The 27,274-nt window shown below is 41.9% G+C and overlaps 1 protein-coding gene and 1 pseudogene across 1 annotated transcript in view; both read left to right on the top strand.

Moving 5' to 3' along the window:
* The window catches only part of MRPL3 (mitochondrial ribosomal protein L3), a 28,419-nt gene extending 23,680 nt beyond the window's left edge, over positions 1-4,739 (top strand). The window contains exons 8-10 of the mRNA XM_016224382.2: positions 136-213; positions 450-527; positions 4,231-4,739. Coding sequence (XP_016079868.2) covers positions 136-213; positions 450-527; positions 4,231-4,383 — 309 coding nt within the window. The 3' untranslated portion in view covers positions 4,384-4,739. The remainder of the gene's footprint in view (positions 1-135; positions 214-449; positions 528-4,230) is intronic.
* Positions 4,740-11,667: 6,928 nt separating this feature from the next.
* On the top strand, positions 11,668-12,174 carry LOC107546090 (ferritin light chain pseudogene; annotated as a pseudogene).
* Positions 12,175-27,274: the final 15,100 nt, after the last annotated feature.

Below are 27,274 nucleotides of genomic sequence, written 5' to 3'. Positions count from 1 at the left end.
TTTACTGGGGCCTAGCAGAATGGGGGGAGAAATGAAACATTTTAATAATTCCTATCTTAGTTTACATTTTGTTTTGATCAGAACTATTTGAAATTGAGAGTACTTAAAAGTGCTAATTTTGGTTCTCTCATTTAGGATATTGCCAGAGTCTGGCCTGGAACTAAAATGCCTGGGAAAATGGGAAACATCGATAGGACAGCATTTGGACTGAAAGTAAGTTTCTGAGGTGGCCCTTTTTAGGAATGGTTAAATTAATGCCTGAATGCAAAGGCATCAGAGTATGTATTTAACGTGTGCCTGTTTAATTATTGTTTGGTCAATTTAATGCTTAAACAATATGATTGTTCTAATAGGTTTTACAGTTACTGAGGGGTGGAGGATGCGTGAACTGTGTGTTACATATTCTCAAATTTTTAACTTTTAAAGTTTGATTTCTTTTTTTGCTTTAGGTGTGGAGAATAAACACAAAGCACAATATAATCTATGTAAATGGCTCTGTACCTGGACATAAAAATTGCTTGGTAAAGGTATGTAGAGCTGTCCTTATTTTCCATTGCTCATATATGTGGATGGGGAAAAGTCACTAATTTTAAATTACATAGTCCCACATGTAATTTTAAATTAGTGGCTGTTTTTCTGAGTTCTCTGCTAAATTATTTTTTGCTTTTTAGTAGCACCTGAGTAAAAAAATTGCACAAAATAACCCATAGTATATGTCTACAAAATGGTGAACCTGCAAAAAGGGTAGGACCAATATGACGCAGAGACTTTAGAAATATAAAAAGGAGATTAGGGTACTGGTGCCAAAATATCAATATATCTGTTGTTCCAAAGAAGAATTCTTTAGAACTTTTTCTTAAGAGTACTTTAACACAGGAACCAGAAATACAGGAGGTAGAAATTAAATGAGAGAGTCAAGAAGAAAGGTGATCTCTCATTTTAAAGAGAGATTCTGTTGTTGTTATTAGCAACAGTACTTAAAAGTACTGATGGCATTCAGGTCTGGTTGTTATAAACAGTTTATATGATTGTACTTTTAAGTATTTCCCTAAAAATACGCATGCTCATTTTTATGTTCAAAATGCAAAGTAAAAGAAGAAACCAAACATGTTATACAGGTTAGATTTGAAGAAAAACACTCTCTCAGAGACTTATTTCCATCAAATAAAATACAAATTAAATATTCTGCCTGGAATTTAAGCCATTGTAATACAAAGTCATAGATCACTAGAACTTTGAATCTTCCATTCAGAAAATAAATTTATAGTAGAAGTGGTATCAGCTATTCCTAGAAATTTATTCTTCATTAATTTTCCAGCAGTAACAAGAAAAATAAGTTGTAACTTAAACCTCAGATTTGTTGTATTGGGCCTCTTTCTATGTATGCTTTTTATTTCTTAAAGTAGGTTCTGTTACTAACATAAAGTACAGTATTTATTTTAATCTTACAGTAATTAAAATTCCCTTCCTGGCACTCTTCACTTTTTGACTGAACTATTCTCATTTTTCTTAAAGAAAAAAATGTATTTGAATATTTGCAAGGTCTTTTTTTCTAAGATTGCAGGTGTTTAGGCTTAAGCAGGTTTCCAGTCTCCAAGTGATCCATTCTCCAAGTGACTACAATGACAGGTAGTTGAAGCCAGCAGGTGGTCATTGTATTTCTCATAACATTTTGGCTTCATAATTCATTGTATCCTTACCTCCACATTCCAGATTTATTACATGTTATGCACATCACAACCCAATAAAAAAAAGAAAAAGAAAGTGATTACTTTCCATAATCAAGTTATACTGGATAGCAGGTAGATTTTTTAATGTTGTCAAATCCTTATATCCGCATTTGCACATCCGTGATTCTAGGCTGTCTTTCCAGCCGAACCTCACTGCTGCTGCTGCAACTTCTCAGGTACCACCTCAGCATCTTCTCTGACACTGTTGGGGGTGAATAGGCCAGCTGTCTTAGAAAACCATAATGTAGGCAGTCATTTTCTGGTCTGGTTGTTATAAACAGTTTATAATCAACAGCATTAATTACTCAGACTTTTCATCCACTTTAGTAAAAGACTGCTTTCAAAAACTCACTCAGCTCTCTAACAGATGATGGCCTGCTCATGGAAGACAGTCAGAAGGTACACAAAGCAACTCCAAGAAGGGTCCAGATATATTCTGAGAAACTGTAGTAGCAGAGAAATGTCTGGTCCACTTCGAACTGTTAACACACTAGTGAATACATTCTCAACAGACATATTATGTAACCTTAAATGTCTGCCTCAAACATTAAGGTACAGGTTTGAAGGGGTATTTTGTGCGCTTGTGTTTAAATGTCAGGAGTTTGGTACATCTTTTGAAAACAGCCCACTTTTTCCGTTCTCCCAGATGGCTGCATAGCAAGAGAGTAAGTCCCCTTGCCCGTGGACAATGAGCACTTCCTGCTCGACAGGCGCCTCATGAACATCCACTCTTCCCATGGGAGTTTTCGCTCCCCCAGAGTACAGGGCTGCCAATAACTTTTTTTTTTTTAATCTAAAATTAGTAAAGATAGTTCTAAAAATGACAACCTGTTTCATTAATGTAAGCTTTTTTTGTTTGGGTTCACTAATTGTATTAAGAGAGCCTAAAGAACTATCTATAGCATAATGTACTTTATGTTATTAGATACTGTGCATATGTGCTCATCCCTGTATGCTAATTTATAATTTAAGTTTATTTTCAAGTGTGCCTGTTTTTTGTGTGTGTCCTAACCCCCTACCTTTCTCCAAAGATTTGAACTGGTTTGCCAATAGACATAAATATAAAAATAATGAAGTAGGTAGTTGAGGGGCTCTTGGTGAAGGGACATAATAAAGCCATAGAGTCTTACACCTTTGGACTGCAAACTTTGGCCCTCAGTTTTAGAGCTGCTGTCTTTTATGTTTCGAATCAATGAGTTATAGTACTGTAGCATTTACAATTAGAATATTTAAGCAGTACTTTTGTCTGAAATGTTCCTTAGGTATAATAGATTTATAAAAATGTAAAAGTTACTGGAAACTCATTCTTTAGGTCATTTATTAGTAAATGTTTACATTTACCAAATTAGCACAGAAAGCTTTATTGTTGGTTTTATTGCTTATTTACTCGGGTTTGATTTTCAATTCTAAATTCTGAGACAGTTTAAATTGGTAAGAATATCACCTTTTTTATTCCAAGTTAAAGTTCAACCCATGATTAGTTGAGGGGAAAAAACATTAATTTTCTTCTGAGCAAGTTACCAATAATTTTTTGGAACAATTTTAATGAGAGAGATTAAAAAATATATATTTTTTATACTTAGCTGCTCCTAGCAGCTGTGTACTTATTTCAATCAAATTATCCATTTCTTATTACCAAAATGATTATGGTTTATTTTACTCTGTGTATATAATTATATGTAATTTTTTTTATTTCTCTTTGAATGTGAAGGCTGTAAAATAAGTTAGAAGCTTTAAAAGCCCAATGATGTTTTCTAAAAATCCAACATTTTAGACTATATCAATATCGGTACTATTCCTTGGTTTATGAATTCACAGACATAATTACAATATTTTTAGAAGCGATATTATAAAGACATGAGTTTATTATTATTTCTTGCTAAGTACTATTCTGTTCTTAGCTCCTAATGAGAATGCTACTTGTTAAATGTAAGTTAATTTCCTTAATAAAACTTGATATTTTTGATTATGTGTACTTAGAATTAAGACTAATAAAAATACTAGGTAAATTATTTGTAACCCCAGCTCAAAAAATCTATCGTATAAAACAATAAAAATAGATAATATGAATAAAGTCAATAATTAAGAAGTAAATAGTAATACCTTTTAAGTATATAGTTTATATCAATCTTTATATTTGAAAAATCAATTTGGATATAACTGATATTTAAATAGTAAATATAGAATATAATTTATCTTGTTGGGCAGTTCTAGATTTAAAGTTATGGATAAGATAAATTCATAATCAGTAATTTTCTTCTTATGAGATAGCTGTTTAACTTGAGGAAGATTGTGTTTCTGTCACTGGATTGATTAAATTTATTGGTATAAAAGGAATATATTGAGTTCCTTTTACTTTATATATATAACAGTTGTGTTATTCACGTTAGGAAATACAGGAACAGATATTCTCTGATTATGAATAATAAGTAACACGGGCTGTCTTTAAGTAACTTAACCAGTAGCACTCATTAATAAGATCTTTGCTTCCTCCCCCCAGATCAGAGATTCTAAACTACCTGCATATAAGGATTTCTGCAAAAATCTACCATTTCCTACATATTTTCCTGATGGAGATGAAGAGGAACTACCAGAAAATTTGTATGATGAAAGTGTGTGTCTGCCCAGCGCGCCTTCTATTACGTTTGCCTAACCTCATCCATCGGACGTAGAAGAACCTCACGTATTTTGTTAGCTTTGATGAGCCAGAACAATAATACAGCCAGAAATTATATTTTGCTTTCTTAGTCACAGCAATATCACACTTGTCACCTTTGTCAAGGGAATAAATATATCATTCATCCCCCAATGAAATTTTTTTTAATTACCACATTAAATAAATCAATTAAGTAGATTGGATATGCCAAATTTAAATGGACTGGCAGTGTGCATTTAAGTAAAATCTTTGTAATTTGTGGGTTTCATTTCTTTTTTACTACATATTTTTCAAGTTATCTTAAAATGTTCATAAATTTAATTTTTATTAAAGATTTATCCATCTTTGTGAAATCATGGTTATGTATAACAGTGGTGTAACCTATTTAGATAATGGGATCCATTTCCCAAAATTTGTTTTTATCAGTCTTCTACATTTTAGAGTCCTAAAAAGGGAAAGGAAGTGAGATTTTTATTTCAATTACAGAAATATATATGTCATAGTTAAAGGCCTGACAGACAATAAAATCATAAATTATGGGTCCTGTTTACACTGTTGTTGAGAGGAATAGCTATTTTTTAGTTTGATCACTCAGCTGCAACATAGGTATAATCATTTTTCCTTGATGCCTTCTAAAGAGGATTTGAAATGGCCTGGGATTGTCTGTTCAACAGACTTCTTAAGCACCTATTACTGAAAATGTTAGTGGCTCCTGGGTTTCTCTTCATTGTATGAAATTAAAATGTGTTTACTAATGGCTGCTTATGACAAATAATTAAGCTTTACAGTTACGTATAAGCAGGCCTCATTTAACTACTGGATTGACTCTGAACCAGATTCCTGAGGCCCCACAGCATTCATTTTTACTTCAGGTGTTTTCTGAGACCTGATTCAAATGGCCACCCAAAAGACTGATTAACCATAGTGTTAGATCTCCACGTGATTTCCTGATAACTCATGGATTTGTTATTAGAAGATCCCACACTATTTTCCTGCCCATATCACATTTCTCTCATTTTTAATTTTAAATCCAAATGTAACCACATCTTTTTAGAAGTTTTTATTTATATTTATTTCATTCTGTTAAAGATTTGTGGAAATTGGCAGGAAACCCATGCAATAAAATCGTAAAGTAAGGGGGAAATATCTAGGAAGATACAAGTCAAAGTAGGTGGCGAGTTGGGAAGGATTAATGCCAATATAATATAGATGAGCAGGCTCTGATATGCAGTTGTTACACTCGGTCTGGCTCTGAGCTCCCTGGGTACCAAAGTAAAACAAGTAACATTGAACTGTTACATATTTATCTTTAATCATGAGTTCCTCAAGAGGAATTACTTTTAACTGGAGTAAGTGTTGGTTTCCATACCGTTTTTTATTAAAAACATAACTTATGAACCTAGAAATTCCTGAACTTACTAAAAGGTATCTCAAGCAAACATCATAATCATGGGCAAAATATTAAGTGCATTCTCAGATCAAACAAAAATACCCTTTACTATTCCATTCAACAATGTTCTTGGAGGTCCTAGCCAGTGCAGCAAGACACCAAAAAGTAATGATATAAATATTGGAAAGTGAGAACAAATTTTACTATTTGTAAGAAATGTGCTCTACCTAGAAGATCAAGGACAATTAACTGATAAGCTACCAGAACCAATGGAGAAAGTTCAAAAAGGTGACTGAATACAAGATTAATATACAAAAAGGGACATCTGTAATATTTTGAACAATAAAAAAAAAGATAAATATACAAACATAAAACAGCAATATTTAATTGGGAAATTTTGTAGGAGGAAAATGAGTACCATCCACAATAGCATTTTTTTAAAAAGTTACCTGGGAAAAAGGCCTCACAGGAAATTTGCTAGAGTCTTATTGGAGAAGATAAAACTTTATAGAAGGGCATAAAAGAAAACGGAGAATATTATGGTTATGAATGGAAGACTTAATGTTGCAAAGAATTCAATCCTATTTTTAAAATCTCAACAGGACTTACTGTGGAATTGTTCAGACTGATTCTAAAATTTATGTGAACATGTAAATTCAAGAGTAACCAAAACTTAAAGTTAGTTTGGTATATGATCCATACTATGCTAGGCACTTCGGCACACTTAACTTCGAAATTCAGAATACTGTATGCCTGAATTCTTTAATTAGCTACATTTGATCAAAGATTTTAATGAACTTACAGATGTGTCAAGTTTGCTGATAAAGTGGTGGGAAGCAGCTTTTTTCTTGATAAGACAAATGAACAATTATTACTGGGAGAACATAGTCTTGGAATCATAGCCTCTGAAGGTAGCCTGATGGCAGAAAAAGAGCAAGGATCCATTTAGCAGCCATTTGCCCAATGCATGAGTTTTGACGGTAGAGAGGCCACCCTGGACCCACCATATCTATCTACAGAGTCTGCAAGTGGGCTGTGGGTCTGCATTTGAGTTTTAAAGAGAAAATATCTGATCGCCTTTTAGGATTACGAGTGTGAGCCCTGGCTTCTAGAGCCAGGCAGCAAAGCATCTACTCCCCCCACCATCAACACCCCCACCCCACTTCCCACTGCCAGCATCTTGTACAGCTACCTGTCTACTGAGAATCTGGGTCCTGCTTTTGCAAACGTTTTCAATGGCCCAGAAGTGTTCTGCTAAGCCAGGTGGGAGAGGAGGAGGCCTTCTTTATAGCTGTGGAATACATACGCCAGAGTGTCCTGGTCCAACACTAAGCAAAACAAATGTGATTTGTTAAGAACCTTGATTCACTATTTCTGGCTACAGCACCTGTCATTCAATGTTCAACTCAAGAAAAATGGAACTCTGCCCACTGTGGATAAAGGAGTACATGGCCTAGACACTGGCTTACTCACCTCTCTTTGGAGCCCATGCAATACCAGTGACCTACTCACGAGCAGTGTGGGCCCCTGGAGAGGAGGCAATTCAATTCTCAGAAGTGGAGCCCACTTAGGTCCTGGTTTTGGCTTGAACTTGATTTATTTTTTTAGATTTTGTCTTGAAATAGAGAACCTTTTTGTAACCAAATTTCATTCAAATTCGATCTTTTTTTTCCAGCCTTAGTTTATACTAGCTATTGTTTATAAAATAGATACATATGGAGCCTTACGTAAGTCCTGTAGTCCTCAGGAACGACAGCTGGTCAAGGCATACCTGCTTTAAGAGTACACCAAGCCTTAGTTGTCCTTCCTTTCTAGGACCCTTAGTTTACTTTCTAGGGTAGCTGAAGCTGAAATGCTAGTGTTGATTAGTCCTCTCCGGAAAGTGGGCCCTGACCCTGGGTGATTTGGGGTGATGCCAAGCTGTCACAAACACTAAAATTTCAAAGCACTCCTTGAACATAGCAGATGTAAGGATATAATTTACAAGTAGGTTTAAGTATTTCAGAGTCAGCCAGTAGTGCTTTCTATAACCTTTAATGCTGAAATGCAGACCTACTTTTCAACTTTTCACAAGGGGTGTAATATAAGGATAACTTAGAGCTTATTTCCAAAGGTGAGTTTGTGAGTGGACCATGGCCATGTCTCAGGATATATGATGAAGTATATACAGAACTGTGCTTTTTAAAAAATATATATATATACCTTTATTGATTTCAGAGAGAGGAAGGGAGAGGGGGAGAGAGAGAGAGAGAGAGAAACATCAATGATGAGAGAGTCACTGATCGGCTGCCCCCTGCACACCCCCTGCTGGGGATCGAGTCCAAAACCCAGGCATGTGCCCTGACCGGGAATCGGACCTCAATCTCCTGGATTCTAGGTCAATGCTCAACCACTGAGCCAGGCCCGGCCGGGCTGCGTTTGCTTTTTAATGTAAAGGGTGTTACACAAGTTAAGGCAGCTGTTCAGGGGTCCTGATACTGCAAGATAAATTCCACCAGCCTGTGGGAGTACAAGAGTACTTGTTTCACCTTCAGAAACCTACTGTTTTAGTTATCCAAAGAAACCCCCTTTGAGAAAAATGTCAAAATGAGAGCATCTCCTGTTTACAGCAAAACAGGACCTTGGTCCTAAGTCACTGTGCAGTGAAAACCCAGCAGGAAGGGAGGAGCAGCTTTCAGCGGGCTGACACGACCTGTGTTTGGACCTCTGGGACGAATGCTCTTGGAAGTACCCTCAAATGCCTGCGACTCCCCATTCTTATGGAAACAGAATGCCATGGCTTCACGTGGCATTGGGCCTTTCGAGGTGGTCCAGCCTGCAGTAGGGTGCCCTGGCTACTTTGCTGTTTGCTTTTCCGTGGCTGATCTCTTTCTCTGGGTTTTACTCTACAAATGCCCATTGCTGCCTGTTTTGTCTGAAGGTCTCTGCTTCGGAAGCTTCCCCGCCCTCGTAGGAAGTGTGGCAGGGAGAATGCACGGGTGCTGCTTATCCTGTTTTATAGATTATGGCAGAGCGCTGTAGTGGTGGGGGAGGGCAGTTTCCCTGAACTGCTTACTCAGGAGGACACTTAAATTCACACAGAAGTAGGTGCCCCCACCGTGATGCCCCCTTGGGCAAACGTCTTCAGGATCTTTCCAGTCCTGCCTGTCATTCAGAGCTACCTGTTTTCTATACAGGAAGCGGTCCTTCACACCAGAGTTTTCTTGACTAATGATGTAAGTTTCTGCTGCTTTCAGGAATTTTCTGGGAAGTTGACTTTACTGTAACAGCAGACATTCTTCAGTTTCCAGTTTTACTGCTCTATTTGCTATAAAGCCTCATCTGCCAGCTTCCAGGTGGTAACTTGGCCCCAGAAATAACAGGGATGTCCCAAAGCATTCCTAACAAGACAAATGATGACTGCCATCATATTCCGCCTCTGGCAGTTGCCTAGGAGTCTCTGAAATGAGAGGACCCAATTAAAGTGTCACCGTCACCGTCACCGTTCCCTCCAGAAGGCAGCCAGAACCCTGAGCATGCAGGGCTGCCAGCCTCCACTTCATCTGCTTTTAAATGTTTCCAAAGAACGTACAGCAGTCCCTGTCACACATTGTTTTTTTGTGTGGTTTTTGGTTTTTTTTTAGATTAATGAGGCGGCCTATTCAAGTTAGATGAGCCAAATTAATCTCAATGAATGCAACCCGACACCATAAAAGCAAATAAATTATTTTAACTCAGCCGGCCAAAGAATCTTTTTGGCATGGGAGGTGAATAATTGTTTCTTTCTGGCATTTGGAAGAGTGAAAGTCACTGTGTGATCTGGATTCTCCTAAAAACAGACTTTATGTGAGCATTGAGTGTGTGTCAGGAAATCTGGAAAGCTTGTTGTCGTTCTTAAAGATAAGATATTCATCAAGCTGTGACACGAGGAGGAACTAACGAAACACTCCATCACAAAGCCCTGACAGAGACGCATGGACGGCTGTAGAAAGGGACTGGATCAGAACGCACAATAGTAAGTGGCATTCTTGGGAATCCATAAATGCCCTTAACCAAAGCGGTGCGTTTCAGTGAAGCGGAGATGGCATCAGAACCGCTGGCTGGCTGTCCCTTTTTTTCTGCTAACTGCAGAAACACTGCAGTGCTTCTCCCAGAGGACTGGCGCTTACAGGGAGGGTGGTCATCTCCTCCCCAAACAAGGTCTTACAAGCTGCCACTAACAGCCAGCCCGGTGCTAAGATATCGCTGTAAACAACAGGACCGATGCGACTATCCACAGTGCAAATGGGTATTTAGGAAAACAAATCAAAGCAGAAGAAGTAGGCAAAGAATAAAACTGATAAAAGGACAGTGAATAAGGAAAGATCTATAAAAACTCAACTTTTCTGCCTGCAAAGTGGGAACAGGCGGCACCTCTTCCTCCCTCTCTGGCGTAATTCATTTCTCCACCCAGTAACAGACGATGACGCATCTGCCGCAGGAAGAAGGCTGTGATTTAATGACCCAGTGCCCTTTGTTAGACACGCTTCCCACAAAAAGAGAGGCTCAAAACTGTGGCCCAGGAGCCACCGAGATGCCTGTGTACAACGAGGCCCATCCACACAAGGGGACACTGGAAGGGGCCCTGTCAAGCACAGGGAATTCTCACAGTGGGTCACTGAGGCGAGTGTCCCCTACATCTAACACAGGGCTCTCAGCCTTGGCTGCACATGAGAACCCACAGGGAGCTTTTAAAACCCCAGTTCAGACTGATGGATGCCAGAGTGGAGGGGTGTTGGCGGGTAGGGTAAATGAAGTGATGGGGCGTGGGGAGTAGTCGACAATATTGTGGTGACTGGTGCCAGGTGGGAGCTCGGATTATCGGAGGGAACGCTTTGGAACCTATGTAAGTGTCTGTCTGCTGTGCTGTGTGTCTGAAACTAACACAAAATAGTATTGAGTGCAAACCATAATTGGAAAAAATTAAAGAATACAGTTCAATATTCTCAGAATCTCGGCCTGGGCGCCAGACATCAGTACTTTTTAAAGCTCCATAGTCACGGTTCAGAACGACTGGCCACAAACAGCTCGATGTATGGACATGTCATTTGTGGCACCCGGGCCAGTTATTTGGGAGCCTCCCTAAAGCAATTCAAGTTGGAAAAAATTTTATAAAAATGTAATAATAGTAATGTTTTATATGTGTGTAGTACTTCATGTTATAAGGTTTTTTTATGTTATTGTATGAGTACCCTTCTGGGAGAGTGCTTAGCATCTGGTAAAACTATACCAATGTTGGACATAATCAGCCCTGTGCGGTAATTGAGAAAATAAGCAGCATGAGAGGCCTGGGCTTGATTAGAGTCTCACTAAACACGTGGCTGGATAAAAGAAAAAGATACATTTACAAGTCAATTAATTCATGTTAAACCATTAGAAAACATAGGAAGCCCTGAGTCCATACAATAATAAATATAAATAAGTGAGAGAGAAGAGAAGACCTTTGCTTGCATTAGAATTTTGAATGCCAACTGATAAAGGTGGAAGGTGAGTTCAGTTAGGAAACCATCATTTGCAAAACACCTAGGCTGTTCTAACTTGCCATAGAACTATGCACAATAGAATGATATAATTTACCCACAGCTGCTGATATTATGCTCCTAACAATTTAACTTCAAAATATATAAGGCGTGTACAAACAGAATTGCAAGGGAAAATCACACATCCACGGCAGTGCCCTCGGGGGTACCCTGGATCTGTGTCTTGCTTCAACAGTGTTTGGATGGAACAGACCCAGGGACGCCCCTTCTTCCAGCCTCCAACCGCCCTCCAAGCTCTTCCAGTCACCACCTCCAGAACCATCTCAGCCATCCCCGGCCTCCGAGACCAGCCAACACCATTTTGGGAGTTTAACTTCTCCTTGCTGAACAGCCATGAGCTCCCAAATTCGTCAGAATTATTCCACCAAGGTGGAGGCTGCCGTCGACTGCCTGGTCAACCTGCATCTGCGCGCCTCCTACACCGACCTCTCTGGGGGCTTCTATTTCAACCCTGAGGATGTGGCTCTGGAGGGTGTGGGCCACTTCTTCCGAGAGTTGCCGAGCTGAGTGTCTCTTAAACATGCAAAACCAGGGAGGTGATCTCGCCCTCTTCCAGGACCTGTGGAAGCCTTCCCCAGGTGAGTGGGTGAAACTCAGGATGCCACGGAAGCTGCCATGGCCCTGGAGAAGAACCTGAACCAGGCCCTTTCGGATCTGCGTGCCCTGGGCTCCACCCACAGACCCTCATCTCTGTGGCTCCTGGAGAACCGCTCCCTGGATAAGCAGGTGAAACTCAACAAGAAGACAGGCGACCATCTGACTCCCCTCCACGGGCTGGCCTGACCCCTGGCTGGGCTGGGCTGGTATCTCTCAGAAAGGCTCGCCCTCAAGCACGACTAGCTTAGGACCCCCGAGGCCTTTGAGGGGCCCCTTTGCATCCCTCTGGTGTCTGGCTTCTCCCTGAGCCTTTCTCTGAAACCACCAGGTATCCTTTTAACCACCCGGGAGCCCCCTCCCATGCCTTGGACCAAACGGAAACAATAAAGCAGACAAAAATCAATAAGGACCTAGAAGACTTGAGGAAGACAATTAAAAGTTTAATCTAATGTATTTTTAAAGAGCCATTATGTGCTAGCAGCACAAAACTCCCTCAGGACTCTTCCAGGCGTTAATTAAATTTTACTCTTTCTGGAGCATTCTTTCCATCCTTACCCTAGATGAGGCTCCTATCATTTCTGCCTTTATTGCATCAGTGACAATAACAGCTAAGATTTATTGAGCCAAGGGCTAATTCCTTTAGGCCAAGGGCTAATTACTTTAACTGTTTCTTAATTTAATCTTCAAAATAACTCTCTAGGGTGGTGCTTTTCAAAATCGGAGCTACTAGCCACCTGTGACTCTTGAACATTTGAAATGTGGCTAGTCTGAATGAGATGTGTTATGACGGTAAAGTACACACTGGCGTTCTAAATACCAAGAAATCTATTGATTACATGTTGATATAGACAATCTCATACACCAACAGCAGCAGACAAGCCGCCTCTGTGATCGTGATGGGGCAGGACACAAACAGGATCACTGAAATTGTATCTGAGCACAAGCAAAACAAGAACAGGATCCCAACCATAAAAGGACCAAATAAATGCCCCTCCCCGTGCTGATACTAGTGACTGCTTCTTTATCAATTATAGCTTTTGTCTTTGTTCCTCTCACTTCTGATTACGGTATAACAGACTTGCTCTTGTTTCCAGACAGACCAAAACCACACGTCTTTGAATTCTCTCCGAAATCACCCAACACAAGTTCAAATCCTGCAACAGCCCCTCCCAGCACCCGCTTTCTGAATCACCTCATGGCACCTTGTGAAGTGCTATTTCATAAGTTGCTGCAAGCCACTAAATAAACTCTGTTCAAGCACTGTGTATTCCTGATGGTCTTTGGCAAGAGGGCATTGAGAAGCCCACTTAACAGATAAGAAAACTGAGGCACAGAAAGGCAAAGTAATTCACTTAAGGTCACACAGGATACTGGGCTACAATCAGTGATCTGCAACCCTGACAGCACATCAGATTCTCTAGATGGGACCCAAATATTCGTATGTATTAAAAACTTCCCACAACCTAGAAGGTATTGTGCTCAGTGAAATAAGTCAGACAGAGAAAGACAAGTACCATATGACTTCACTTATATGTGGAATCTAAAGAGCAAAATAAATAAACAAAACAGAAACAGACTCATAAATAGAGAAAACACTGATGGTCGCCAGATGGGCGGGGGTGGGGGGTGTTGAGGGACTGGGTGAAAAGGTGAAGGGATTAAGAAGTACAAATTGGTAGTTATAAAATAGTCATGGGGATATAATGTATAGCATAGGAATAGAGTTAATAATATTATAATAACTACGTATTATAATATTCTGGTGCCAGGTGGGTACCAGAATTATTCAGGGATCACTTCATAAATTATCTAAATGCCTAACCATGATGCTGTACACCTGGAACTAATATAAAATAATATTGAATGTCAACTGTAATTGAAATTTTATTTTTAAAAAAGCTTCCCATCGTGATAGTCAGCGGGGGTTGAGAAACGCTGGCTAGATGATATCCATCACAGCACATCTCAAATATCATCATGCATAGTGATCCCCTGAATATCTCATTAACATGCAAATTCTGATTCCGTGTTCTGGGCGGAGCCTGAGTCTCCATTTCAAACAAGGTCCCAGGTGATGCTGTGCTGCTCAGCCACAGGCCATAGTTTGAATAGCAGAGTGGAAAGTTCCCTACAGTTCCAAAACATCGACTCTCCAGAAACGTGCTTCGCGCGCGTGTGCTTGTTTATTCGTTTACAGAGCACCTCCAACGCACCAGCGCCACGGGAGGCGCTGGGTTACCCAGCAGGAGGCGGGCAGGGAAGGTCTCTGCCCCAGAGCCGGCTGTCTGCGGCCTGAGGGGAGATACCACGCGCGGTTCACGCTGGGAGTCTGGCGACCTGGGGGCCGCGTTTTGTGCTTCTGCACCAGCCTGGTGACCTCGATGACGGTTAGGCTCTTGGCATCTTCCTTCGAGCGTCAAAACTGTACTATTTGATTTTCTCCTGAACAGTATGAATTTGGGAACCATACATTTATTCCAGACACATTTGTTAGCTAAAACAACTGTAATGTGTTGCTAGGGGTGAGGGGTGGGGGAGAACATCATATATTCAAGGTCATGAAAAGAAAAAGCGTGTGTTCTTATTTTTAAAAATCACAGCAACTGTAATAGAATTTAAAAGTAAATTGTTCGGCATCCATGGTAATCCCCCCAAAGATTATCACAGTTTTAAAGTAGGTCAGTTCCTGGGACTGTGTCTCTAGACTGTACCTATAATAAGGGGAATGCAAATGTCTTCACTACTCTTACATTTAAATGGTTTTGACATGAAATTTTAATTAGTCTTCAAAAGGCATCGCCTGTCTGCTGCTGGGAGCTTGGGGAATTTGTAAGCGCTGCCTTTTTTGTTTCTCCTGAATGTCAGAGCAGCAGAGCCAGTTTAGCGAAAGCCAGAATTCTCTTCCTCTTCAAGTTTGGTCAGCTGGGTGGAGTGAACGAGAGAGAAGCAGCGTGGTACATGCCCCCTGGGGAACATAATACTGGCCCAGAACGTCAGCATCAGACAAGGTCACTCGATGACCTTGATAGATGGAGATCAAACAAGACCACCTGCAACCGTGTCTGAACCCAGGCAAGGCATGAACATTACCCAGGCCACGGAAATGAGCGAACAGCCCGACCCGGGCTCCGGGGAGTGGCTGGTTTTTGCCGATTCCAACTTGACTGTCGTCGACTCTCCCCTCTTTCTAAACAGGCTGGTTAAGGCCCCGGGTCGCAGAATCCTCCCGGCGCGGTGGCCACTCGAGGCAGAGCTGTGGACCAGAACCCCGAATTCTCGATTTCACACCCGCTCCCCTCCAGCCGCGGTTTCCTGATGTTCCAGCTCCGGTGCCTCGTCTCAGGTGCGTCCAGCTCGCTGCAGCAGAGCTGGCTTCTCAGCTGCTCACATGTGTTCAGGATGTGGGACACATCCTGGTGGTGACACTCAGCAGTGCTAAAATCCAGGGAAGGAAAGAGGGGTTCGGAAAAAACAAATCAAGGAGCAAAGAAGAGTCGGGAGGAAGGGAGGGAGGGCCATCTGCGGAAGCACTGGCTTCCAGGGCCAGAAAGTAGCCATTTCCATGCTCTGGGACAGAAAGGAACAAACTCCTTTGAGGGGCGTGACCCTTCGCTCCCCATGCCCCAGGATCTATCTGAGTTATCCCATTCAGAAGCCCTTTTACAATATCTTAGAAAGAGGTTTATTTAACCGGAAAGCCCTACCAACTAGCTTAGTTCTGCCATTTGCATGGAGGGGAAGGAAACCCCACACTGGCCTGGTGTCTGGATCACCCACCATCATTATGACCACACACCAAGCTACAGCCCCTCAGTCAGGTCGCTCCCGAAGTCTCAACCACAGAAACCGTGAGAGGTATAAATTATCACTGCTGCTTTAAACCGCTAAGCTTTGGGGTGATTTGTTACACAGCAATGGAAAACCAATGCACTGTTTTCTACAGCAGAATTCTAAGTAAATTTTTATTTGAAGAACTCTGTTGCTTAAAACAAAATCACAGCAAACAGAAATCATTTATCATCATCGAATCCAAACGTCTTCATTCATTGACCAGAAACAGAAGCAAGAGAGGTCAAGAAAGACAGTGACAGAACCAGGTCACTGCAGAGCCAAAACCAGCACCCACCTTTCATTGCCGTTTCCTTCCATGCCACCCATCGAGAGACACTCAGGGGAGAAAATATTCAGAGTCTGGTTGAGAGAGAAGACCGGTTTATCCAACCCGGTTATTAAAGCAGCTACCACGACATTTGGAAGTGAACGTTAGGTAAGTATGGACTTCCGTTTTGACACCAAGAGTTGAAGTACATGGTAACAGGTCACTGTCATTATCCTGAATAAGAGAAATGATGAATTGGATCTCTAAGGGCCTTTATTTAAAAAAAAATTATAAACAAGTGTAAAACTCATCAATCCATTAACTAAAAGCTTTGCTGCCCCAAACATGGCAATTTCCCAAACACCAAATCAGTGATTTGCAACATAAATAAAGCAATCAGAGTGATGCAAATAGACGGCTTCCAGCAAAACCCACTTGGAGGGCCGCTGCCAAAGGGAAAGGAAACGCATTTTCAAGCTACAATTTTGACTGAAAACGAGCTGAAAATGATCTCTCTCTGAAACCCAGTGGTTAGCTACGCTGTTTCCCAGCAAGGTGGATGCAGATGCAGCTGTGATAAAAGAAATAAATGTACATTCGGAGAAAATCCAAACCACAATTCCTTTGATGGTATGTTACTTTTCTCCCTAATGCAGCCCAGGTTGTAAATGTCATTCACACCGCCTTCAGTAGTGTTCGTGAAGTTGCTAGAAAATAACCGAAGACCTTTGACCTGTCTCTTCAAATGACCAGCGCTCAGACATTCTTGGGTGAACACTCACTGTTCATTGCTGTTTAGGTTCCTGTGGGGGTTCAGAGTAGTCACCCCAACATGTGCCTCTGTGACATGCACCTTGTTTTGAGCTAAGGGCAATTTTAGGTTCGGGCTCAAGAGGAACATTTGCCTCTCCCTTTAACTATCTAGAGGAACTTGAATTAGGGGCCTTGCCCATAGTAAGAGATTATCAGCCATAATCTCTATGTGAGCCACTTATATGAGAGGGCAAACTTTTATTTACTTAACATCTGCTGTTCTCATCTTCCAGAAATGACCCTTTGAAGCCTCCCCCCCCCCCCCCCCGTGCATGAAGTCATCCCTCACTCAAAATGTCTTTTCTACCTCTATCCCCCTTTCTATCAGTGACCCTCTCCTGCATGTGGGCTCTCTCTCTTGTGTGTGCGGGCAGGGTTCCCATACATATGTATGTGTTAAATGTGGTCACTTTTTCTTACTAATGTTGAGCTTTGGCCTTTTGAGGAGTGGGACACATGGACTTTGGTTCGGTAACATGCCAAGGTGCCATGTTTTGGGGTAGTGTCCTGACCCCCATCATTAGTCTTTTCTCATCTCTATCATGATTGATTAAAATTTATTATTATCATTTACAGCTTTTAAAAAGTTCCTTTTATCTTTATTGCTCATTATTAGTAAAGTTATGTAAGTTTGGGGAGTTATTGTCAAATTAGAAATTATCCAGTTTCTTTCACATGCATTGGAATATTTTGAGGCATGTCAGGTTTTCCTGTGTACGGAGCAATCAAAGAATTATCACATCAGTGTGCCTAGAAGCCATTTCTATACCCAGCCACATGCCACAAACCCTGCATTAAGGGTGTTACTTTACATATGAACCAATGCCTACAAAGCTCTCCTAGGAAAACTGCTCCAAATAGGAAAGAAAATACAGGAGTTCTCCCACTTACCCAAGGTTTCCACAATTCCAGTTACCTTCGGTCAACCGTGGTACAAAAATAGTAAATAGAAAATTCCAGAAATAAATAATTCATAATTTTTAAATTGTACAGCTGTTCTGAGTATCCTGATGAAATCTCACGCTCCCACTCAATCCCGCCCAGGCCATGAATCATCCCTTTGTCCAGTGATCCACACCATCCAGGCTCCCCAGTGACTCACTTAGAAGCCATCTCCATCATGTGGTATCACAGTGCTGTGTTCAAGTGGCCCTTATTTTACTTGTAATGGCTCCATTTGCAAGCGTGGTGATTCTGACCACTCAGGCATGCCAAAGAGAAGCTGTGAAGTGCTTCCTTTAAGTGAAAAGGTGAGTACAGTAAATTAAGATATTTTCAGACACACCACAGTTACATAACGTTTTTTGCAGTATGTTGTTATCATTGTTATATTTTATTATTAGTTATTGTTAATCTATTATGGTGCCTAATTTATAAACTAAACTGTATCACAGGTATGTATCTATAGGAAAATACATAGTATATACCGGGGTTGTTACTACTCGTGACTTCGGGCATCTATTGGGGGGTCTTAGGTCATATCCCCCAAAGATAAAGGGGGCATACTGTAACAGAGACTTTTCAAAGTCCAGTCTGAGATTCCAACTCAATATAGTTGCCCAGTACTATATGGCTCTAGATTTATAAAGCAAACTCAAGCAAGCCTATGTGGTTTCTTAACACTCTTGCTGCACAGGCCAAACCTGAGGAGAGCAACCTTTTCTATGATCAAAAATAATCTTGCAGATTATTTATGATCACAAAGGGGGAGACTGTCAAGAAAAATTATCCTAAACAAGAAGATAGGCAAGAGATTATTGGGCTTCTTTCCAGAGCGATGCTGGGAATGCGCCTTTGATTGGCTTTCTATTGGCCAGTCCGTTTTACAACTGTGGGGCAGAGGCTGACCTGTAGAAGGCAGAAAACAACGCGAATGATTTTTGCCTGAAAGCAAAGCAAATGATGCCTGACAAAGGCGAACCCTGAATGGTAGTGAGATCATTGATTTCCATTGGTAGAAATTATAACCCCAAAATAAGCTTTCACTGTTTGTTGGATATAAACCAACATCACATTTATAAGCAAACTCATTTTAACTTTGTTGTTGTTGTTAATCCTCACTTGAAGATATTTTTTTCATTGATTTTTTTTTTCAGAAAGAGTAGGAAGGAATGGGGGAGAGAGAGAGAGAAACAGCCATGTGAGAGAGACACATCAATTGCTTGCCTCCTGCACTGCTGGGTACGTGCCCTTGACCAAAATCGAACCCGGGACCCTTCAGTCTGAGGGCCAATGCTCTAACCACTGAGCAAAACCAGCCAGGCCATAACTCTTTTTTTTTTTTTCTTGATCTGACTGTTGGAAAGCTCTGTTCTGCAAATTCTCACTTGAATTAGTTTTAACATATTACTAGTTCCTTAATGAGCCGAATAAAATCCTTGACGCTTTTCTTTTATATTTATAGGAAGGTCATGTATGTAACATGTTGACAAGTATTCTTTAACACATGCACTGAAAGCGGGCCAGCAGTTTTGTAATGTGCCTCATCGGCCATTCTCACTCTCCAGTCCATACCATAGAGCCAGGTTCTGCTTCCTGGTGTCCTGCTCCGACTCCATCACGCCCTTGCTCCAAACTCTCCCCGAGCTCCCTCCTCTTGACACGAGAAGGTTCACGTGCATTAGGCTGGTATTCCTAGGGTCAGGCCCAACCTCTCTAGGGGGACAGAACTCCCCCCTCTTCCCAGACACACCTTCCCTCTCCCGCCTCCTGAAAATGACTCACTGCATAGAAGGGCCCCTGGTTAAAACCCTTTCTCATCCACCTTGCAAAGCCCACGACCACCACATAAATTCTGTCTTTTTCCTCAGGCTCTTATAACCCTTGAATTTGAATATCCTTTAATCACATTTCATTTGTGGTTGAGGTATCTATAGATCTTAGAATCTGAACTAGATTTAAACTATGAAGACAGTGCTTGAGTCAGCATTATGCATACAGTGCATACAGTAGGTATCCAATTAATGCTTGGTGACAAATGGAGAGATGAACTCCTCAGTATCACTTACCTGAATGTAATGGTTTTCTTCTTGGTCTTGAGAAAGAAGAGACACTGCCCCTTTCCCCTATCGGGCATTCCACCTGAAATACTTTCTTGCTATTTTTGTCTTACTTTGGTCACCCCCTGAAGCAGACCCTAAGGAAAGGATTCAAAGACAAGCAGCTTCGTTGAGTGGTGATTCAGGAAAACACCAGCAGAGGAGCAAGGAAGTGAGCTGGGAAGAGAAAGAAGGCACTAAAGGGGAGCTCCGGCCATTCAGGGGTTACTGGAGAGCAGTTCTCTTAGGGCGCTCTGAAGGGTGTGCGGGATCGCCTCTGGGAGGTGAGGACACCCGCAGTATTTATCTACTATTTCCCCGTCTGCAGTTGGTTGAGTGTTGCTTCTGGGGACACTATCTCCTGATATTTCAGCTCCTCTGTACACAGGCCAACATGCTCCCTCCACCAGACAAAACACACTCAAGCAGAGTCAAAGGGCTTTACAGCGAGCACCAGAGTTTGGGCTGCATTACTGGAGAAGCTCCCAAACTAGTAACCCAGAGCATTCCTTCAGCTTAAGAGCAAAGGCAGGCTCCTCTCTCCCACCACCTCTGCGTGAGAAGCTCAATCTTCCCTGATTATATTCTAGCAGGACTGAGGGCCATTACAGTCCTAGATCTAGGGGCTGTGGCTTTGGAATACATCGAAGGGTCTCAGGAGCCTGAACTCATTCATGTTTAGCCATAAAAGAAACTAGATGTCTGCAAATGTTTTATTAAAATTATGTAATGTGTCAATTACAAGGAAGATGGGGTTGGTTGGGCCTCCCGCTTGCCTTTGTGTTATTACTTCTCTGTGCGTTTAATGGGCTCCCTCTGGGCTCTGTTTAGCATGCAGGTTACAGTGTGGGGAACAGAAGGGAGGGAGGCCAACTGCTGGAAATCTGAATCATCCTTGTTCAGAGTTATTCTACATGATAATTAAAAGGAGAGGTGGGAAAGCTCACATCTCTCTGCAGGAGGTTCCTGAAAGGCCATCATGGGAAGCTCTCTGGTCACCCCTGGAATGGAGGCTGGAAATACAGTCTTGGGAATTGAAATTTCATGAGAAATTTTATTGGTGACAAACTATAACCATCCATGTGCTGCGATATAGGTAGAACAAGGCCGATTCCAAGTTCAGGCTGGATTATTATACTGGGAGAAATGCTCTAACCGGTAAACTTATACACCAGGCTGCCAGCTGGCTGTCACCTCCCTCTGCCTCACCTCTCCACTTCCAGCAGGCTTCTTATCTCCCTGGGTTCCGGTGGCACTTCAGATTTTCAGTAACGCTCGTCAATAGTGGCTCTCAAACTTTAGCTGCATCAAAATCACCTGGAAGGTTTGTTAAAATGCAGATTGCTGGGTAGAGTTTCTGATTCAGTAGGTCCGAGGTTTATTTATCGCTCTAAGAAGTTCCATGGTGATGCTGATACTGTTGGTCCAAAGATCATAATTTGGGAACTACTGCACCCCAGGCCTGCTGGTTCAGAATTTCCATGAGGGGAAGATCTCCAGGTGATCCATGTGCTCACTGAAGTATGAGAAACACAATTTTCTCTCTTCTCCCAAGGATGGTGTTAGTCTAGATGCATAGGAAAGAAGTTCGTTAATTCATTATATACATTGGATGCTTTAGGCATTAAGACTTTATTTCCCCCTAAAGTTAGAAAAGGCTGAGTTGTCTAGAAAAAGAGTTCCCAATTTTTTCAAGAGTAGAATCCCTTTATAAGGTCAAATGGTTTATATGTGCTCCTCCCATGTAAGTAGCTATTCAAAACGAAAACAACTGACCCTTAAAAACCAAGACCCTCACCCTGTTTGGGTAGCTCAGTTGGTTAGAGTATCGTCCCAATACACTAAGGTTGTGGGTTCAATCCCAGGTCAGGGGTCAGGGCACATACAAGCATCAACCAATGAATGCATAAGTAAGTGGGACAGCAAATCGATGTTTCTCTCTCTCTCTCCCCTCCCTCCCTCCCTTCACAACTGTGTGACTCCCGAATATAGAGCAGTGTTGGATTTTGCTCTGTTAGCAAATCTGAACACTGCTATTTAAATAGGTTTAAGCCAGCAAAATATAAGCAAAAGAAATGAAAGGAATCCAGATAGGAAAAGAAGCCATTTTATTTGCATAAAACATGGATCGTTTTTTGTAGAATATCCTATGGAACCTTCAATAAAGCTGCTATAACTAATAGTGCCTTTGGCTCCCACCTGGGCAAAAGAAAGCTGTTATTGCCACAGAACATTTTTCACTCAGCAGCTGAAAGTGACAGCTTGAGTTGTAGAAAATTGGCGGAGACACATTTGGAGAAATAGAAGCCATTTTTCTGTCAGAAGTTAGGGTACGTAAACTAAGAAGCAAAAGTCTCCAAAGCCAAAAGATGCAAACTTTAGAGGAGAGGTAAGCAGAAACTCTTAGAGTGAGAAATATAAACGGTAAAGAATGAACACATCATCAGATTACTGTTCTTTGTTCTCTCTGGGTCATTTCTTAGTTTCCAGAGAGGAAGGAAAAATGCATTAGGAAGTAAGCAAAACAATAGCAACAAATAAAAATCCACCACCACAAAAAAAAAAAAAAAAAAGAAAGAAAGAAAGAAAGAAAGAAAGAAAGAAAGAAAGAAAGAAAGAAAGAAAAGAAAATCCCAAATTTGAATATTTATAGAGGAAAATACTTGAAAGGGAGGGCAGAACTGAAGTCAATCAATAAACATAAATTAAAAAATCATTTAGCAAAATATTATGATATTTATGACATTAATAAATTATTTTTAGGGTGAATGTGCCCTTCCCCTAGAAGAAAAATCCTAAACTCTTTAGCATTGGGTGTAGGGGTGGCTTATCATTCAAATTTTAAAAATAATAGCTGATGGAAAGGGTCAATGTGGGGGGGGGAAGGGAACATCTGTAACAATAAAGATAAATTAAAAAAATAAAATAATAATAAAAAATAACAGCTAATTTTTTAAAAGATGCTATTATAGGTACTAATAACAAAATGTTGAAAGCCCCCCAAATTTGTGAATATAGTACCTCTGAAATGTGAAGGGCTTATTAAAAAAATAAATGCTATCCAAAGAAAATACAGATATAAAGTTATCTTAATGCTTTTCCTGGTCTCACTAGACTAGGAAAGAAATGATGGCTTGAAATAGGGCTCTGACAGTGGAAATGGAGAGAAATCGGCTGAATTGTGGAGTAGTTTAGAGGTAAAAGCAGCACAATTCTGCCTTTAGTCCCTTGCCGAGAAGGCAAAAAGGAATTATTGGAATTTATCAGGGTCAGAGAGTGATAAGATTAGGAAGGTCTTCCCCTAAATCCCCTCAGAACTGGAAATCTCCCGGAGAAAGGTAGCATCGCCTCAGCGGAATAAAGCTGACCGCCCAGGGCAGGAGCCCGCAGCCCAGAGGCCCCAGCAGAGTGGATGAGTGAGGTCACCTGGCTGTGACAGGAGAAACCCCAGCCCACGCTGTTGCCAGGCAACAAGGGGAGTGACAGGAACCAGGGGGTCTGTGGAGGGGCCCCAGCTTCTCCAGCTCAGCCCCTTGCAGGGACAAGACCAGGTGGGCACAGTATTGCTGGAGCTTTTGGTTTTCTAAACGATGCCAGAAATGTGGATTTTCTTCAAAGGGAGGGAGGGAGAGAAGGAGGGAAACTGGAAACTGCTTCTCCAGTTTCCCCCATGAAGGCCACTAGGGCTCTTTCAGCCCTTCCTTCTGAGTTACTACAGCACAGATTTCAGATTGTCCCTATTTCATCTGAAAGTTTTCCTCTAAATAGACAGTGTGTTCGCACACGTCTGTCTACATTTCGCTGACATCTTTGTGTGGTTCGATGACATCTCAATTTATTTTCCTGTGAGGGATGTCCCTCTCTTTCCATGTCTAAATCGGGGCTTCCCCGAGGTTTTCACACGTGGCACTCATCACCTGAAAGCTGTACAGTAAATGAGGTTACTTCAGACCCCGAGGTGACAGCCTGGGGGACTCCCGCACTCGGCTACCCCAGTCCCGGCCCAGCCACCCTGAGGACTGGGGGCATCCAGGCCTCCATCTCTTTCCCATTCACATCTCACCAGCTTGCAAAACACTCTTCCAGAGGCTCCGGCCTAAGCCAAGGGGCAAACTGGGTTTGACAAACCAAAGCTCTCTTCCCACGCAGCTTTCCAGGGGTGGGCCTGTTCCGCATGGAGTGGGTCAGAAAGGGGAGAGATGAGAGTGAAGAGAACATGCAATAGCCCAGTGTCCATCAGCAGAGGAATGGTTGAGCAGTGGTATATTTGCACAGTGGAATTTACGTGTTAATAAAAAAAGAACTCCTGAGTCCATGCAACCACATGGATGAATGTAAAAAAAAAAAAAAAAAAGGCTGAGTGAAAGCCAGACACAAAAGAGAACATAGTGTATTATTCCATTTCTATGAAGTTTTAGGACATCTAAGACTAATCCATGGGGATGTAGTGGGTAATGGAAATAGGAGTGGGCTAGAAGGTGCCAATGAGGGGACTCTCTGGGGTGACGGTAATTATTCGTTATCTTGATAGAGGTTTGGGTTACACGAGTGTTTGCATTTGCCACTTAAGATGAGTGTATTTCATAGTATATAAGCTTTATCTTAAAAATATAAACAACTGTTGAACTTGTAGTGAGCACTATGCATGCTGAAATGTTTAGGGGTGAAGTGTCTGGAACTTTGAACTACATTTTTAAAATGTGATGAAATGATGGATGGGCAAAGGAGTAGGTAGAAGAGTAAATATGCGATTGAGCAAGTGAAGTAAAATGTTAATGGTAGCATCTAGGCGGTGGATATATGAGTGTTCCCTGTACAATTCTTTCAATGTTGCTGTATGTTCGAAAAATTTTATTATAAAATATATAGAAAATATCAGCAACATGATATATATGTAGGCAATTTATAGAAATTTTTTACTGTATTTAGGGTAGGGAAGCTAGTGTGCATAGATAGATGCTAAAGAATTCCAGCCCGGCCGGGCGTGGCTCAGCGGTTGAGCGTCGACCTGGGATCCAGGCGATTGGGGTTCGATTCCCAGTCAGGGCACATGCCCGGGTTGCGGGATGCAGCTGATCAATGACTCTCATCATTGATGTTTCTATCTCTCTCCCTCTCCTTTCCTCTCTCTGAAATCAATAAAGATATACTTAAAAAAAAAAGAATTCCAGAGCAGGAAGGAGCCTAAGAGGTATATTCCAGTGACCTTTTTTAACAGATGAGGAAACTGAGGCCCAGAGAGCAGCCACTTGCCTTAGGCCACTTGGCTAGTTGGTGGCGGGCCAGGCAGGCCTAGAGTTGCGAGCTGAAAACCCTCTCAATTCCATCATTTGGAAAACGTTTTGGCTTCATATTGAAGCATTGCTCTCAGGTGCATTTTAGAGTCTTGCCGTTTTATTTCTATCTAATAATATACTTCTGCAAACTATAATCTTTGGTATCTATCCAGGCAATTAGTTCAAACACTATCTTTTAATGTTTTGTAGACACTGGGGGTAGAAAAGAATAAAAGGTACTTTATTTTAAGCGGCTTAATAAAAGTCTTTAACTGCTTATCTATTTAATGCTTTATTCTAAAGTGTTTTCGCAATGCCCAACTTCTTCGGCAGAGCACAGAGAGGTATGATATTAATTACTACTATCATAACCACTCCGCGCAGCAAGAAGTGCTTGGGCCTTCACCCATACTTCCCAGGAGCAAAACTTCCACAGCCACAGTCCTCAAAGCCTTCATCTGAATCACCAGGAGTTATTATTAAACCCTGTTCAGAGTCTCTGAGTCATTAACTAAAAGATTTAAATTCGGTTTAATTTGAGGGGGAAATAGAGGGCTAGGATTTAATATTTTTCTCCTCCCTTGAAAAGTACTGGTCCTTGACCATGTTTCCTTGAACTTCCTTGCCTCCCTCTTGCTCCTGTTAAGAGAGAAGCGATGCTCTGAGGCTCCCCGGTTCCTCTGTAGAGTGAAGAGTGTGTCTGTGGGGAATGTCCAGGGCAGTGGACTAAAAAGGGCTGCTGGCTCCTTCCCCACAAACCTACCCCAGAAAAGCTATGGAAGGAGATGCAAGCATAGCAGGACCCCCAAGCTATGAGAGCCCCCTGTGGGGAGACAGAAGGTTGTAGGGGGCGGGAGAGGGCGTGTGAGAGGTGGAGGGCAGAGTCGACAGGGTGGGCTGAGGAAGGACTGAATCCCACCCTCACCCACCCTGCCTGGCCTTCAGTGCCTCACAGCTCGACTCCCGGCCACAGAAAGCCGCAGCGTCCGGCCCATAGAAGTACAGCAAAAGCCTGCCGGGGCGAGGAGCTGATGCAAACGGGACTGAGCAGCTCATGGGTGGCCTTCACGCATTCACCTCTTGCCCCTCAACTCCCTGGATGATAGATTTATGGAGGAGGCCGCTGCTGCAGGAGTGGCCTGGGGCAGGGGCACCGAGGGGTGGTCAGTGGAATTCTGCCCTGGGGCTCCTCTCTTCCCCTCCCCTTAAACGCACATGGAGGTGTTCAGCTCTCCCTCAAAACACATTACCAGCCCAGGAAGCTTAAAACAGGGCCATGAGCTCCCAGGGCAAAAAGACAACAAATGGAGCTACGAGTGTTGATGGGAACTTATGGAGAAGGGACTTAAAATAAGCATAACAAATATATAGAGATAGAGGCTGGGGATGGGGAAATGGGGAGACGTGGGTCAAGGGCTCCAAGCTTCCAGTTATAAGATGAATTCGTTCTGGGGATGTAATGTGCAGCCTGGTGACTAGAGGTACCGGGACTGTGCTGTGTACTTGAAAGTTGCTATGAGGCTAGAACTTAAATGTTCCCACTATGACAACAATAACAAAAATGGTGATTATGTGAGGTGGAGAATAGACTGAAAGATCAAGAAAAACTCGGTCCTAATCAGGTCCTTTGAGCGTGATTGACTCAACCAGCCACTCCTGTCTCTCTAATGTGACTTGGCGGGCTTGCGTGATCTGGCCCCCGCTCAGTCTCAATGCAACCCCTTACCATGTCCAGCCTCTCAAATAGGGGCCCCAGACATCCTGAACTTCTTCCAATTCTCGGGTCCACTCCAAGCATTTGCATCCTTTTGCTTCTTGGAAGATTCCCCCAGGCTTCGCTCCTACACATATACCCCCGTTTACCTGGATAATTGCTTTAGACTTCTGCTTAGATGCCCCTTCATGAAGCTGTCACTGACCATCTTTCCCTACCCCTGCTATGTGAACCTGTATGCACAGGGTTTCCACGTCTTAGCAGTTATTACTCTGTCTCATAAGTGCCTATTTACTTCTCTGAAGCCCTTTGCCATCCTGTGAGAAATTATAAGGGCAATAAATGTCTGCTTATATATCATAGGTCCAGTGCCTTGGACACCGTCCAGAATATGATATGTTTG

This window comes from Miniopterus natalensis, chromosome 15 (assembly GCF_054644295.1).
Source record: "Miniopterus natalensis isolate mMinNat1 chromosome 15, mMinNat1.hap1, whole genome shotgun sequence".
Taxonomy (NCBI): Eukaryota; Metazoa; Chordata; class Mammalia; order Chiroptera; family Miniopteridae; genus Miniopterus; species Miniopterus natalensis.
The sequence above is the reverse complement of the archived record's forward strand: the minus strand, read 5'-3'. Positions and strand labels throughout refer to the sequence as shown.